The 16346-nt window shown below is 39.6% G+C and overlaps 1 protein-coding gene and 1 pseudogene across 6 annotated transcripts in view; one reads left to right on the top strand and one right to left on the bottom strand.

The window, feature by feature from the left end:
- Positions 1-16346, bottom strand: part of TESK2 (testis associated actin remodelling kinase 2) — a 164001-nt gene that overhangs the window by 9554 nt on the left and 138101 nt on the right. For all 6 annotated transcript variants that reach the window (XM_037827365.1, XM_037827364.1, XM_037827367.1 and 3 more), the window contains one exon: positions 6228-6374. In XM_037827365.1, the coding sequence (XP_037683293.1) occupies positions 6228-6374 (147 nt within the window). The remainder of the gene's footprint in view (positions 1-6227; positions 6375-16346) is intronic.
- On the top strand, positions 12562-12939 carry LOC119528186 (annotated as a pseudogene).

The raw sequence follows: 16346 nt of genomic DNA, 5'->3' as shown, positions 1-16346 counted from the left end.
TATATATTATATATTATATTAGATTTAACATTAATATAATAAATGTTGCTCCCTATTTAAAAGCCAACAAAGACATACTGTGTGATTCCATTTATATCAAATGTCCAGAATAAGCAAATCATAGAAACCAAAAATAAATTAGTGGTTGCCAAGAGCTGGAGAGAAGTGGAAATAGGGAGTGACTGCTAACAGGTATGGGGTTTCTTTTTGCGGTTATGAAAAAGTTCTGAAATTAGATAGTAGTGATGGTTATACAACTCTGTGGGGGAATATACTAAAGCCATTGAATTGTACACTTTAGAAAGGTAAATTTTATGGTATATGAATTGTATCTCAATAAAGCTCTTATTATTTTTTAAAAGCCCATAAGAGTTCCTTATTTCCTGTCTATAAGATAAAATCCAAGTTAGATAGTATGACATGATCAGACTACTCCCTTTTCAATATTATCTCCCACTACTCCAACCTCACAGTTTGTACACCATAAGTTTATGTATCCTTGCCTTTGTTTAGGCCATTCTCTTTGGAATATTTTTCCCCCAAATACTTACTAAGTAGAATTCAATTTTCAAAAATCAGCTCAGCAGCTACAAGAAGGAATGAAGTTAGCTAAGGTAGAAACCTGGGATTCATCCTGGACTATTTACTATTATGCCAATCAATTTTTTAGTAAGACATGCAACTAGGTGAATGTACTTGAGGACAGCATTTTGAGTGAAATATGCCAGAAACAAAATGACACGCATTATAATGCCTCACTAATATGAACTAACTACAATGTGTAAACTCAGAAAATTGAATCTTACAGCATAGGTTATCAGGGGAACGCTTATTGTAAAGGTCCCTAGATTGCAAGCTCTTACAGCAGTCACATCCATTCATGAGTTGTAATGGTTATCTCTAAATTCTGAGATGCTGAGCTCTTTGTGTATAACCTAGTCGGTCTCTGGAACTTTGGGTATGTGTGTGACACCTGAGACTCAAAGCTAGAGTTCGGCAGCTATGAATGTCCGTATTACCTCATAGAGCAACTGTTTAAAAAGCTGAAAAAGAGTTCAGATCTCAATTAGAGATATGAATTAAGCAAATCTGGTTAGGACTAAGGTAAATCAGGCCAAAGGGTAAAGGATAATATTGACGGTGTTTTAAAACTTCAACTTGTGTGTGAGACCAAGGGAAGATATGTTCATTTGGTGCAGGATCTAAATTTTCTGTAGCTTGTATGGTCAGTTTATTCACACTTCATAACTACATGGAACTTTGAATAGGATGTGAGATCTGGTAGGTTTGTACAGGTTAGAGTGAAATTCCAATATATCCCAAAGTAATTTGGGCAGAGAATAAAAATGTATTTGCAGGCCCCCCCTGAGGAACTGGGGAAAAATGTGGAAATATTAAAATTTCTGTACTTGGCTCTTTACAACATTTTCAGGTGGGCATATCTGAGATTTTTACATCCAAAATGAGAACTGTAAGTGGTAAAGACTCAGGTCACTTGATTCTACATAGTTTCTCTCCTAATGATTCTTGGCCTTCCCTGATGGAGCAGGTTGAAAGGGTTTCTGCTGGAGACAGCAGTAATTGCAGGAACAGTGTAGCCTTAGGAAAGCAGCTTGGGCCAAGGCCCATGGAGAAAGCAGTACTGTTTGTGCAAGCAATACAATAAGGCACCTTTATCTGGGGCACTAGGCCCTACCTCCAACAGGGCATCTAATATAATGCTTGAATTTCTCACCCAACTTGAACATGGCCCCATACAGACCATGTGGCTATAGAGTACAAAATGTGGGGTACAGATCACTGTGCAGTCCTAAAGGAGCCAAAACCAATTTTCAAGCTGGGTGGGATATAAGACCCATTACACAATGTTTGTGAATAAGATAGCTTTGTCTAGACAAAGCAGTAGACAGACATAAGAGAGGCCCAATCAGACTGCCCTGAGGGGAAATGTGGCCTTTCCAGTTCAAAAAGCAGTCCAGGCACTGCTGCTGCCAGGCTTCCACTCCTCTTTGTTTTCACCCGTATTATAAAATCACAGTGCAGCACAGAGACTTACATGTTTGCTCTTCAAAGACAAGGAATGATCCCATTCATTCTGTGTCTCTAATCTAGCAAAGGCACAGAGAACAGGCTTGGCAAAAGTTTGTTAAATGAAGGTTGGCCATATGACTGAAGCAACTGGGCTTCTTTCAAAAGCATGTGTCAAAATGCATAGACCAATCATACATTTGACTCCTGTTAGGGACCAAGGTCCTGATGAAAAGGAATCAAAGGATGTCCATGCATGCATCTCGTGAAAGCCCACAGAAATCCTTCAGAACTGGGCCAGAACAGGCACCTGAGAGTAGTTCCTGAGGTATCCTGGAAGAGCTGCACATTAGTACTGGCACCGAATAAAACCATGGAAGTGGAGAAATGCCAAATCCGTTTGTCAGTGGTAGTGCTAATCTAAAGCTGTTTCTGTAACCAAAAAAAAAAAAAAAAAAAAAAAAAAGTCTTTCAAAGTATAATCTCCTTTTACCTTTCATTCCCAATCAACCTACTCCATAAACCACCTGAGATCAGGAAGGAAAGGACTCAAGATTAAGAGGTTCTTTTCATAGCACACAGAGATCAGAGACTGAATTGCCCTCCTAAATGCCCCAGGGACTGCTATAATCTAAAGACTGAGAAGATTATCTGGTTTGCTGTTAGGTGACCCATCCCCTGCCCTCAATCCCACCACATGATCCCACACCTTTACCACACCTCTTGTGTAATGACCTGCTCACATATATATCTCTCTAACTAGACTCAGAGCCCATGAAGGTTACAGACTGGGTTCCAGTTGTTTCTATGTTCCCAGCACTATGTCCTCTAATAGCACAGTATAAATGTTTTCCAGAGCTGTTGATGGTTCTCATTATTTAAAAAAAAAAAAAAACTCCAGGAAGCCCTGATAGCCACTTTCTACAGCCTTCTAGCATTCAACTTTGCTCCTACCTAATTTGTGCTCTTTTTGCTTTCTGAAAATTGACATTTTCTGTTTTTAGTTGTGTGGCATAGCCTAAGACCATAACTAGAGGGGCATTTTCACTCTGGTGGAACCCCCAGAATGGCTGCTTTGAAGCAAACTTTAAAAAAAAAATTTTATCAAGAACTAGAGGTGCAATTCACACTCCCAGGGGCTAAACCCCACATTAGTGGTACTTGCCTGATGAGGGACAGTAATAGTATTCAACTGCTCCTAACAGCCAAACCTTTTATTAAAAATAAAGAATAAAAGATAAAAACAAACCAAGAAACAAACAAACAAAAGCACAAACACAAACCTGTGTGTGGCTATTGCCACTTCTTGAGGAAGCTCATGAACAAGATATTTTTAAAGCCATACTACCTCTTACTTCCTTCTAAGTAAATTCTCAGCATCGCTAGTACACAAATCCGTATCACGTTGTTTTTGACAGACTTTTCCCTCTTAGAGCAGTATTGCAGTAACCACTGACATATGAATCATACAAAAGCAATAGCACTTTCAGGAGGCTCTTTGGTAGGAACTAGGAAATTTCTTTGCCTTCCCACAAGCTCAAGATCATCAGGAAAAAGGCATCTGCTTCTCTCTGTCCTAGTTTACTCACCTGGAACAGTTTCCACTTTTCTAAATCCCACCTCCTGTGAGCTTTAGTCTGAGAATCCCTGACTGATCAGTCCTGTGAGATCAAGGAAAGAATCTGTTTTACAAACCAGAACACTGAGGTCCCAAGGGCAGTGAAGTCATTTGAAAAGGTGGGACAAAACTGGGCCTGATATCCAAAATCTCAGCTGTTGAGCAAATGTTCTAGCTCCTACACCATCAAGTCCATTTCCTCAACAGTCAGAAAACTCCTACTCTGACAAGCTCTGTGCTAGATGCCAGGTACCAGGACTACAAAAGAGAATAAGAGGTGTACCAAACAGGTTTCCTGAGAGGGACTGCTCTGGCCTAAGTGTGGATATACAACCTTCCCCCAATCCCTGCAACACAGTTAAAATAAGGCTCTAACATTTAGACAGAGCTTTACCAAAAGCTCAGAGACGATAAAAGGACAATGAACACAAAACGAATCTTGAATTGGATGATGTGGCTCGTAAAATAAGACTCCCTTGTTTGTCTTCAACTTGAAGTCCCCACAGTATACTTCTCAGCTTGCCTCCAGGCTGCAAAAGTCATTTGTTCGTACCTCATGAAAGTATCCTCAACATCTCCTTAAAGTCCAGACCCAAGAAAGCACAGCTCAGAGACAGAGGGAATTTTTTCTCCTAAGCTCCTAGTTTCTTGTCTCAGGCCAAATGACCCTGAGATACCCACCTCCTACAGAGAAAACCAAAGAAAACTGACCTTATACTATAGGTTCAAAAAGGGAAGTCATTTTTACAATACAACTTGACAAGCCCAGACAGAAACACACTTGAACACTAGCACAATGGAAACAAAGTGCTTTTGGGGCACAGAAGGGAATATGATTAACTCTTGGGGGACAGGGAGACCTATCTCTTCCAGAAAACCTATCCTATCCTACCCTAGAGTGATTTTTCCCTGATCTGAAAATCTTAGTCTGCCATAAAGTAGAACACACAATTATAAAATGCTGTGGATTATTCTTTAGTTATTTCCCAACAAGAGTGTAAGTACTTCAAGGTCAGAAATGCTCCTTTTCTAATATTCTTTCATCTGTAGTGCCAGGGACAGGACTAGACACTCATGTAGGTGTGGGGGAAATATCTGTGATTGACAGATAACTCCCCACACCTTGGAAGAAAAGATGCTGTCTGAGTAGAAAGCAATGATTTGATTTTGGCTGGATGCCCAATATGAGAGTAGACTTCATTTAAGGCAGTGTCTAAGTTGATACAACCCCACCTATCTGTCTGGAACAAGTGCAGTTTTCCTAATCTTGACTTTCTAAAATATTCTGAGGGAGAAGAAAAAGCTAATAAAGGTATAAGATACCACCTTTCAGGTCCCAAATATCTAACTGTCCAGCTCTTTTAGGTATTGAAGTAGGTAAGGGCTCCTCTTCACAGCTAGTTCTTAGCTAGTTCCAAGATTCTACTTGCTGGTCTGAGCACTCCTTCAACAACAGTGCAGCTGACTACAAATGGCCCCACCACAGTAAGGGAACCAACAAACAACTAACCAAAGATATTTTCCATGCAGTCGTTTATAAACCAATGGCCAGGGTCCCTCAGGGACAAGACTGCTGAGAGGAAGACAAGAACCATTTCAGGGTGAGGTAGCCAGGGACTTGCTGCTGTCGGCTTTGTTGGCTCTAAGAGTACAGCCTGCTTTTGTTTTCTTTGAAAACTTCTTATAACAGGTTCCAATTCCCCTTATCCATAACAGAAGGGGTGCATAATTACAGGTATGCATCTATTATGCATGTGTTGAGGGTGGGAAATGAAATGACAGCTATTCTTGCATACGTACAATATTCTAATATCCCTCCCCTAGAAGACTTGGAATTCAGCTCTTGGAAAGAAGTCATATTAGATATGTTCTATGTCCTTACAGTTCCACCATCAATAACCAAACAGTACTATTTATATAAGCATTGTCACGATGGTGTCCTGGGCCACTTGGCCCTGAGGTGCCTACCTTGTAGCCTGGCCAACTTCCTCTAAAAGCAACTCTTTTCTAACCTTGTCACACAGCAATTTGGACAGCAAGAGAATACTACAGAGACAAACTGACACCAAAAAGGAACTGGCAAGATGGCAGAAACTCAATCACACAGACAGAAAATGGGTCAGTACATTATGGCCCTCAAAACCTGCACTCAAATGACTAAAAATCACTGAACTCCTCTTAGCTAAGAATTACTTCCTGGAGGCCATGGGAGATAACACTAAGAGACAGGCCTCCACACCACCTTAATGGCTGTCATCCTATAAGGCAAGAATCCCTTAATCCTCCTCATGGCACCGCTCCAGCAATACACATACAGGAGACTGAAGTCAAATCATACAGGCTCTCAAGACATACATGTTGTCTGGCTCCAAACTGAATGGGATCTGCTCTGACTGAAGATAGGCTTTCTAAGGACTAGCTAAATGGAGTAATGAGTTGTGTCCTCTGTGATTAAATGTTACGTCTATAAGAGCTCTCCATCATCTCTACGATCATTAATGGTTGGTCTCTTAGTACGACTTTCTTGGTAAGGAAGAAAGACAGTGTTCCTCAAAGACTTGTGAAAGTAAAGCCTTCATACCTTAGATGTGAGGTCCCGATGGAAAATGCCTTTGAAGTGAAGGTAGCTGAGGCCCACTGCTATGTCATAGGCCAGTTTCACCCTCACAGTCCAGGGCAAATGCAGGTTACTGTCTAACAACTGTTCCAGGTTCCCAGAGTTGATATACTGCGAAACAGAAGGGAAACCCAGTTACCATTTGTCAGAAATGTTAACGCTGGTGGTAAAACCACTAGAGAATAAACACCTAGAAGATTGGGACTGTATATATACTTTTAAGTTACCAAGGGCTTATTCTGAATAAAGGCATGATGGTAGGTACTGCACATAAAGATCCTTCTCTTTGAGGAAATCACAATGTATTAAGGGATATAGATATTATCATGTGGCAAATTCTAAAAAAAATAGGTATGTATAGGTAGAACAGTATTATTCAGTGCAGAGAATAAAGATACTAACTCAGTCTGGGCAAGTCAGAGGAAGCTGCACAGAGGAAATAATGAGTCTGAAAGAGACCTGGAGTAGCAAGAAATAACACTTCATACAGAGGGAACAACATATGCAAGTTACAGGGTACATTCAGGAAACTAATTTGCTCAATATGACCAGGGTGCATATATAGGAGAAGCAGGAAATGAAGCAGATGTGCTTTGCTAAGCTATATGGACTAAATCTTGTCCACAGGGAACAAAAGCAGCATTTAAGCAGGGGAGCAACATATTTGCTTTCTTGAAGAAAAGATTATCTTAGCAATGGTATGGTAGATATATGGGAGAGGAGAATATGGAGAGAGGGAAATAGGTTAGGAGATTATTGCAATAATCATGGAGAGAGGAGCACAATAATCCTGGTGAGATAAGGGTACCTGAGACAAGGCAGTAATGAAAGCATTGGAACAGTGAAAGATGTATTTTAGATAGCAGAGTCAATAAAACTTGATGACTACCCATATTGGGGGAAGGGGAAAATGAGGGCAATCAAAAGCTCTAGGAAGATTCCGGGTCCCTGGATGTCATTATTAGATAACCAGAATACAGGAAAAGGAGCAGTTTTTATAAGAAAATGCAGTGTTCAAAGATAATGAGTTCATTTGCTTCTGATTAAATATGGGGTTAAAATCTAAAAAAATAAAAAAAGATAATGAGTTCAGCTGAGACATGTTAAGTATATGGTGCCTATGGGACAACCCAGGTGGATATGCCCTATAAACAGTCAGTTTAAAGCTTAGGAACAACAATTGGGCTGGAGACTAATGTTTACCAGCCAAAAATATTGAACTGAAATAGTCACTGATGGCAAGGAATGTATGAAATTACCCAAAGGTTAATATGTAAGGTGGGACATTAATGGAATTCCAAGGAATAGTAATATTTCAAGAGGCAGGCAGAAAACAGAAGAATCAAACAAGAATGGCATCATAGAAAACAAATAAGAACATTCCAAAAAGGAAATGACCAATAGTATCAAATGCTATGGGTCAAGGAAGATGAGCTTGGAAAATGTCCACTGGATTTACAATTAGGAAGTTACTGGCAACCTTGGCAAGAGCAGTTTCAGTTAAGTGGTGAGACGAGAAAGACGGAAGTGAACTAAGGAGCGAATAGGAGTAAGGAGGGCTATGGAAAAACTATGTGAAGATATACTCTTTGAAGAAATTTGGCTGTTCCTCATTCTTACGTATCTATGAAGGGCTGCTGCTTTACTTTTTTTTTTTTTAAGAGAGAATAAGCATATTAATATACAAATGAGAATAAAGATAGCAGCTATTTTGTGCCAGGCACTATTCTAAGCACTTTTACACATATCATCTCATTTTATCTGCGAAATAATCCTATGAGGTAAGTATACTATTATTCTCATTTTACATATGAAGAAACTAAGACATTTAGAGGTTAAGCAACCTGCTCAAGGTTACCCAATTAGTAAGTAAGAGGCAGAGATAGGATTCAAACTCAGGCAGTCTGGCTCCAGAGTCCATGCTGTTTAATACCACATTACATTGGAGAAGTAGAGGCCACAACATCTGAGTCAGAGAGCTTCATGCAGAGTAAGAACTCAAAATTTTTCACCTAATAGGTTAATGAATTTACTCAAACCTTAACATGATGGATTATCTCCCTCTGCCTCCCTAGGGAGAAAAAGGGGCAAATTCCTCTAAGACTATAATTAAGTCCTTAATACTTATTTTTTGGGTTATACTGAATTTACAATGCACCAGGGAACCTAAAGGGATAGTAGACAAGAGGTTGTATTATAGTTCAGTTCAGCCTCTTTAGAGCCAGGTAATTTTGGACAAACCAACTAACAAAGCTATCCTTCCGTTTTCTCATCAATTAAAGTATCTATGAAAACCCCTAATCCACCAAACTTACAATGTTACTATGAGAATTTAATTAAAATATATGAAAATGCTTAGAAAAAAATTAAGTTAAAAATTAGGTTATCTGAGATGTTCTGATGTGGTAACATTAAGTACCATAGGAACCAGTTGGGGGCAGCATCATGCAGCACTTCAAGTCCTTGGAGGAAGCAGTTCAGGATCACAAGGCAGAGAGCTGAAAATGCATCTTCTGACTTCTTAAAAGGGAAACCTGTAGATCTAATTGATAATCCTATTGATAACTCATCGCTGGAAAATTTCAAAATGAGGTAAAATGGTAGCATTCGTATAGCATCTCTCTTTTCACTCCAGTTGAAGTGCCCAAGGTTCACATTTGAGGTGTCCGTTTGCTAAAAAGAAACAACTTGTGACTGCCAACCACATGGGGTCAATGAAGTGGACATCTAATCATGCACACAAATTTCTTTAGCTCTATGAGAGTCAAGGTTCTAAAGAGGGATGGTTTGTGTTTCTTTGGCTCAGTAACAGTGTGACTTGGGAAGCCTGTCTTTGGGTGTCACTTGGGTTTCCTGAATGAGTGCCAAGCAGAAGAGACTGTGGCAAAAAGAACCCTGTAGGCTAAGCTAGGTCAGGACTCTTGGTTCTGTTCGGAGAAGCACATATTTACTCTGCACAGCAAAGTCTCTGAAGACCTGAGAAATCCACAGACCAAGCCAGATGGCAAGGAGCAGAGGCAAAGGATGAGTCAAAGTGAGGAATCACCCTGGCTGGTAGACTCTGGCTTTTCCAAGCAACATGGGAAAAGCACAAATGAGGACCAGAGAAGGAAACCAAATGGAGTTTATTTTTATAACCCATTTCTCTTGTCTGCCTTTGGTGAATACATTGGTGGGGCTGATAAGCCTCTGGGCCCTCAGAAACCACAACTTAACGTCTCAAGGCCTTTGCATGTATGGGAAAAGGAAGTTTGAGATCTGCCAAAAAGGAAGACTTCTGAGTTGCTACATACTCTTTGTGGCCATTAGCTAGAACGTTCACTTCCCCATAAGCAACTCCTGGTGCAGACTCAGCTGGTGTGCCCTCTGAACAAATCCCTCCGGGAAGCAGAGGCAAAAGCAACTGTACTAGCATATTTGGCTTCCCCATGGGGATAACAGCTGGTTTGCTTTTGTTTTCTTCCAGGCCACTCCCTCCGGCAGCCCTACAAAATAATCTAAGGTATTAGCAATACATTTAAATAACTCAGTAGATAAGTTTTCACATTTTTAATTGTTGTTTTAAACTTTCAAGTTCAGAAACTATAATATCAGCCAATCAAATGTGTTGTGTATTACTTTTCAAAGACTGTTTCTCAACTTTACCTACAACAAAAACCTGCCTCTCCTCCTCAGTCTATAAAAATAGAATAAAATATTATAACTGAGTTTCTTCCATTTCATTAGTGTTTGATACTTGATTTCACTGAAGACATGAACCCTTTTCCTAGAAGGCACTCAATAAATAAATGTGTGTTTGTAACTAAAAAATATTACATAAATAAACCTTTATTACAAGAAATCATATGCCAACATCCCTTTTTAAAATAGCCAAAGGAACAGATAAATGGACAAAACTTTTCCACTCAGGAATATCAATTCGGGTTATTTCTTACAACTGTTTATTGAGTCACTTAATCCCTTTACTGCCACCCCCACATGAGAAATGGGCCTTGTCTGTCTATGTCAACACTATATCCCCCAGTGTTTAGAACTGTGCCTGGCACATAGAAAACATGGGTATATAAAGATGAATAAAACCTGGTTCTTTCCTTAAAGAAGTCTAGTGAGAGACACACAGGATAAATAAATAATACCAATAATGTTACTGCAGAGGTAAACACTGGGGGGTATAAAAGTAGAGACCAATTAAGCCTGGGAAGTTTGGAAGGTTTCAAAGAGGAAGTAACATCTAAGTTAGTTCCTAAATGACAGGTGGGAATTGTCTAGGCCTGAAGAGTATAGACCCTTCCCACATATCCCCTAAAGGTTCTGGTGGATAGTAACTCAGGCACAGACAAATAAGCATGCCCACAAAGGGAATATTCTGAAACAGCACTAGGCAATACTCCCTAAGGCAATCTCTCCCTGAGGTAATACTCATACATCCAGGACTCTTCCCAGTCCTTGCTTAGTCTAATCAGTTACAGTAGCCTCATCCAATCATAATCAGTCAGAAGAATAAGACAAAATGGTAGCTTTTTTATTTTTTTAACTTTGATCACCAATGTACTGATATCTGCAGCCAAAAAAGATTCTCTCTGAATAGTGTTTCAAAGGCATTCGGAGGGGCTCTGAAGAAAATAGCAACTATAAGGACTACTACTCCCTTTTTTAAAACCAACTGACCTGGAGCTAGGGCATTTACCAAAGTGGATAAATGTGCCACCACCCACCTACCAGAGATAGTTTGGTGCCATCTAATTATAAGGGTTGTGCTGAGATCCATCTATTCATCCATCTGCCCAAACACTAAAAACCTTACTATGTGAAAATATAAAGATAAGCGGGAGTCTCTACCCTTAGTTCAGAGGCTATTAACTAACAATTTTTTTTACACAGAAGAATAAAATGATGAGATACGCTACACAGAAACACAATTCCAATAACAATGTAAAAACTATAAGAAAAGGCCAGGAATGGACATGTGAAAAACTGTAAGAAAAGACCAGGAATAGGCATTGGGAGAAAAGTTAGGAGCCTCTGGAATCATCCAGATGGGTGGTAACAAGGGCCTGAATAAGACAATGGCAGCAAAAATGCTAAGGAGGGTAATATCTGAGAGATTCAGTAGGATTTGGTGTTGATCAAAAGCAGGGAATAATTAAGAGTTAGGTTTATAAAGTATGTCCAGCACTGCGCTTACCTCATAGTACACAACTCATTCTTTGAATTATCACTATCTTATCATCATCACCTCTCCCCTGGTTTTCTACATTAGCTTTCTAACTAGTCTTCTTGTCCCGTTCTTGCATCTTGAACAGACTTGGCCCTAATTCCAAACATTTCCCATAATGTAGCCAAGACGACCTTCTGAAATGCCAGCCCAAAGCCACCTCCTTGCTAAAATTATTCAGTGATACTCTATTACTCTTGGGATAAAACCCACAATCTTTATCATGGCACACACAGCCTTTCAGCCCCTTATAAAGGTCTGAATCCTGCTCACCTGTACATTTGTACACATCGCTGGTCCCTTTACCTGGAACATACCTTCCCTCATAGGCCTAGCTAAGTTTTACTCATTGCTGAGGATTTAGTTCCATTTTATAGAAGCCCATAGTTAGGATTGAGGGTAAGAAAGACTTTCTATGCAAAAGAAACACAAAGATAAGAAAATGCAAATATCAGTAAGTTATTCCCTTTTTTGCAGTATAGAGTATAAGCAGGGGAGAAGGGATAAAACTAAAAAATTAAGATAGGCAGTAGAGTGTAGTGGTGAGGTCCACAGACCGCAGAGCTGAACTCTCTAGAACTGAATCCTACCTCTGGCTACATACTAGTGGTGTGACCCTGGGTTGATTACTCAATTTCTTTAACTCTCAATTGTAAAATGGGAATAATAATAGTATTTAACCCACAGAGTTGTTATGAAGATTAAATGAGTTCATACATGTAGAATGCTTAGAAAATATAAAAATTCTCTCTATATATCAATTGCTTAGAATGCTTAGAAAAATATCAAAGTTCTCAATATGTCTATTATTGTATTATTATAATATAATATAATATTGTTATAGTTATTATTGCTGCTATTATTATTATTATATTTATTATTAGTGTAGAAGTTCTGGAATACCAAGATGAAGAATCTATAGTTAGTTTGATAGACCACAGGGAGCCATGAAGGCTTTTACAAAAAGGTATAATATGATCGAAGCTGTATTTTAGGAGGAAGAGTCAGTTGCAGTCATCCTGCCACTGCTGCCATGTCATGCCAATCTGGTCAGGTCTCAACAAGACCAGGTAATGCTACAAAATGGCAGATAAGCAATTTTGGGAGCAGACTAGATCCAGCTTCATTCAACATTACTACCAGTTATTTCATAACAACAGAACCAACTAAGTGTAATTTACATTGATGCATCATGCATGGGAAGGAAGGACAGCAGTTCCAGGGGAAAGGTGCCATTGGGGAGAAATTGTGTTCTGTTCTATTCCCAAAAATCCAGCACAGTATCACGGTGCAAGACCATCAGCCCACACCAGACAACTGTATCATCATCATGGCTGTGGGCCAGCTCAAGGCCAATAAAGACCCCATCGTGGGGTTCCCCAGATGTTCCTATTAAAGAACAACAATGCTTGAGTTTGTACCAATGACATGCTCAGACAAGCCGTGCAAAATTTCAGCTGACCTTCTTCCAGCAAGGCACTCATACTGTTTCTTCTTCTCTCCTCTTCCCAATACTATCCTCACTCCTCCAGATGCTCCAAATATCATACACAAACAGAAGGAGTAGGCATAATGTGCTGCTGCCACTGAGGTGTTGTGCATATTGTGTGGATGCTAGACTGGTTGCATCTGACAAGAGAATTTCGGTTGTACCGAGACATGCCTTGAAAAGACTTAAGCAAAAGTTGTCTTTTTGTTGTTCTATTCTACTGACAGTTGCTCTAGTAACCCAAAGAAGTGAAAGAGAAAGCAGCTGCCTTCCCACCCAGATATTGACTTATTCAGATGTTTTAATGCCTCATTCTACAATAAAACCATGACATTTTTCTTAAAACAAAACAAACTGCATCTTAGGAAGTTCACCCTGGTAGCAGGATAAAGGAAGGGCTGGAGGCAGAAAGACAGGTTTGGAGGGTACTCCAAGAGTCCAGATGAGATGTGACCAAATACCTGACTTAGAGTGCTTTTATGGGCATGGAAAAAAATGGGTTAAAGTCAGAGTATGTAGAGGTAATATTAAAAGAATTTAGCAACTGATTGGTAGGTATGAGAACTGAGGAAACAGAGTCAAACGCAACACAGATTCCAAATTAAGGTGTTCAGAGCAGCAAATAGGAAAGATCCTGGAATTTTATGTGCCATCAGTAAGTCAGAAACCAGCAGCAATGCCAAACAGCCAAACCAGTGACTTGTCAGACCTCTGTTCCTTGGATGGGTGGCCTATAGAGGAGGGCCTCAACCCTGACCTAGTTTTCACTGTGGCCCAACAATGCCATTGTGTTGGTCTCTGTATGTTTGCTGGTCTGCTCCACACACAAAGGCTAGCAGACATCCCATCCTGCTGGCTTGGTTTAAGAAAGAAAAGAAAGCTTTGTTATTGCCCTGGGTAATTCCAGGACAGGCATCCCAAGAGGGCCCTGTGGGAGGCTCGTGCTCCAAAGAAGCCTCCTGTTCTCAGCTCAGGGATCAACAGCCAATAAAAGCATAGTTCGTACATCTGTCAAGGCCCAAGTTTGCCACTGTTCAGTCTCCACTATAGGAGGTCCACAAGGGACCCCCAACTAAAAACACTCAGTAGTAATGAGCTGACTCAAAAAGAGAGGAAATACTAATTGTAGTTATAAAGTAAAAGGCTTAGAGGAGGAAGCTTTTTCCTCTCATATCTTTCACCAATCCAAAAGATATTTCAGAATATTTAAATGTGTTTCACCCTCTTTGACTTCACATATGCTTATCTACTGCCAGAATGCCCTTCTTCCTCTTAGTAGCTTTTGCTAATTCTTATTCATCCTTCAAAACCTGGATAAGTCCCTTATTCTGGGAAGAAGCATTCCTGAATCCCCATCCCACACCTGTATGTACTTCTACAGTTACTTATCACACTGTACTATAACCTTGATGGCAGGGACCAGATCCTCCTTGACTCTGTAAGTCTAGCATCCAGTGAAGGAAACAAATTGTTGAATTAACAAATGCAAGACTGAGTGCATTTAAATAATTAAATAAACGGTTCCCTCTTTTACTAGAAGCCCCCTCAATTTATTTTCTAATATAATTTAAGATCAAAAGAGGAGTTTGCTTCTAGAGGAATTTTCAGATAAATATCATTCAAAACCAAATCTTCCAAAACTTTTCTAATAAATACATTTAAAATAGTATGTCTGTCTGAGGAGCCTTTACCACCCTATTAGCAGACTTCAAAATGGTCAGAATTACATGGACTTATAAAATATAAGAGATCTCCTTTTGGAAATTATAGAAGACATTTCTTTTATTAGCAGCTGGAAGCCAAGTAGGAAAAGACCATGAAGATGCCTCCCCCTTTTCTCTCACACTTTCCACAGAAAGACACTAAGTATGAACCTACCCACCATGTTAAGAGCTTAGGTTTGTTTAGCATACCTGAAGTACAAGTGTGTTTCTATGCATTTATGCTAATAAAAACTTCTAAATGACCTTTTTCCATGTTCTAAAACTGATCATGGGGATTGTATGCACAACTATGTGATGATACTATGAGCCAGTGATTGTATACTTCGGATGGTTTGTATGGTGTGTGAATATATCGCAATAAAACTGCATTTTAAAAATGACCCTTTTCCCACACAATTAAAAAAATCACTGAACTTTCTCCACAGATTTTTACTAACTCTTACATCAAACATCTTAAAATCAAAATGGGTTTGTTTAAATAAAATAAATGTTAAAGGATAAATATGTAGAACAAATCTCATCAAAGAAATAAACTAAGATAATAATGAGACTGTCCCTTTTGCCCCAGCAATCATCAGACTCAAATACAATTTAAGATCAGTCCAGGTCTGCTTTCTTGTCTCAAAATCCATAACAACTCTATCAGCGAAGTGGCTATCAGGGCCTTACTTAAAAACATTCCTCCCTCCAGTTTGCTACCACCCTTTATCTACTGCAAGCCCTCACGCTCCAGATTCAGATATGAATCTATGACAATAATCTGTGATTGGGCTCAGACTGAACAAAGCAGTCCTTTAAGGAAGAGTAAAGACAACAAATCCTGTCTCCCTACCAAATCTGAGCAGTATGGGCTTGCCAGTGGACAAAATGAAAATGAAAACCAAAGAGATTAAGTTTCTAATTAAGGTGATTTATATTAAAGGAGACTCCTCAAATGAGCCAATATTTTCTCCACTTCCTCTGCCTATATTAGCATAGTACTTTGCTCATAGACAAGGAATAAGTCAAGCAAAAGTTAAAGGAGGCAAACTCCAGGCTTAGATAGTATATTCTAATGGCAAATGGTGGGCAGGGGGGTCAGAAAGGGAAGGGCTAGCTTCCCAGCCCAACAGTCACTCCAAGCATAGGCAGAAAACTCCTCTGAAGGGTAAAAGGGCCAAGTAGGCAACCAAATATCCTCAAATTCACAAAGGTTCACAAAGATTACTTGGAGTTATCTACTCAAAAGAAGGGGGCCCAGGAAAGAAGAGGACCTAGCCAGTTCCTATCCTATTGCAGAGAAAACAGTATTTGAGGTCTGGTGCATATATACGTATCAGGAAGGATCATCTACATCCACAAGGAGAAAGGATGAACTTTTTTCCCTTTGGTTATAGATCATCTCAAGTGTCCTCTTTAATGAAAGAGTAAAGCAGTAAAAACAGATGGTTAGTTAATCTTGAGTGAGGTAAATCTAGATTTACTTTACCAACCTGTTCAAAACTGAACACTTATCTACTTTTTATCTTTCTTCTGTCAGACAGTGGGTCTCTCTGGAAAGCAGCTAACTCTGTGTGGGAACCCTGGGCACAGGGCATTCACCAAGCGCCTTGAAGATTGCACACAGCAGCTTGCGTGACCTAGGTCAGTTAAGGTTTGACCTATTCTTCTTGTAA

The sequence above is a fragment of the Choloepus didactylus genome, chromosome 2 (genome assembly GCF_015220235.1).
Source record: "Choloepus didactylus isolate mChoDid1 chromosome 2, mChoDid1.pri, whole genome shotgun sequence".
Lineage (NCBI taxonomy): Eukaryota > Metazoa > Chordata > Mammalia > Pilosa > Megalonychidae > Choloepus > Choloepus didactylus.
Note: the sequence above shows the minus strand (reverse complement) of the source record. Positions and strands in the feature narration are given on the sequence as shown.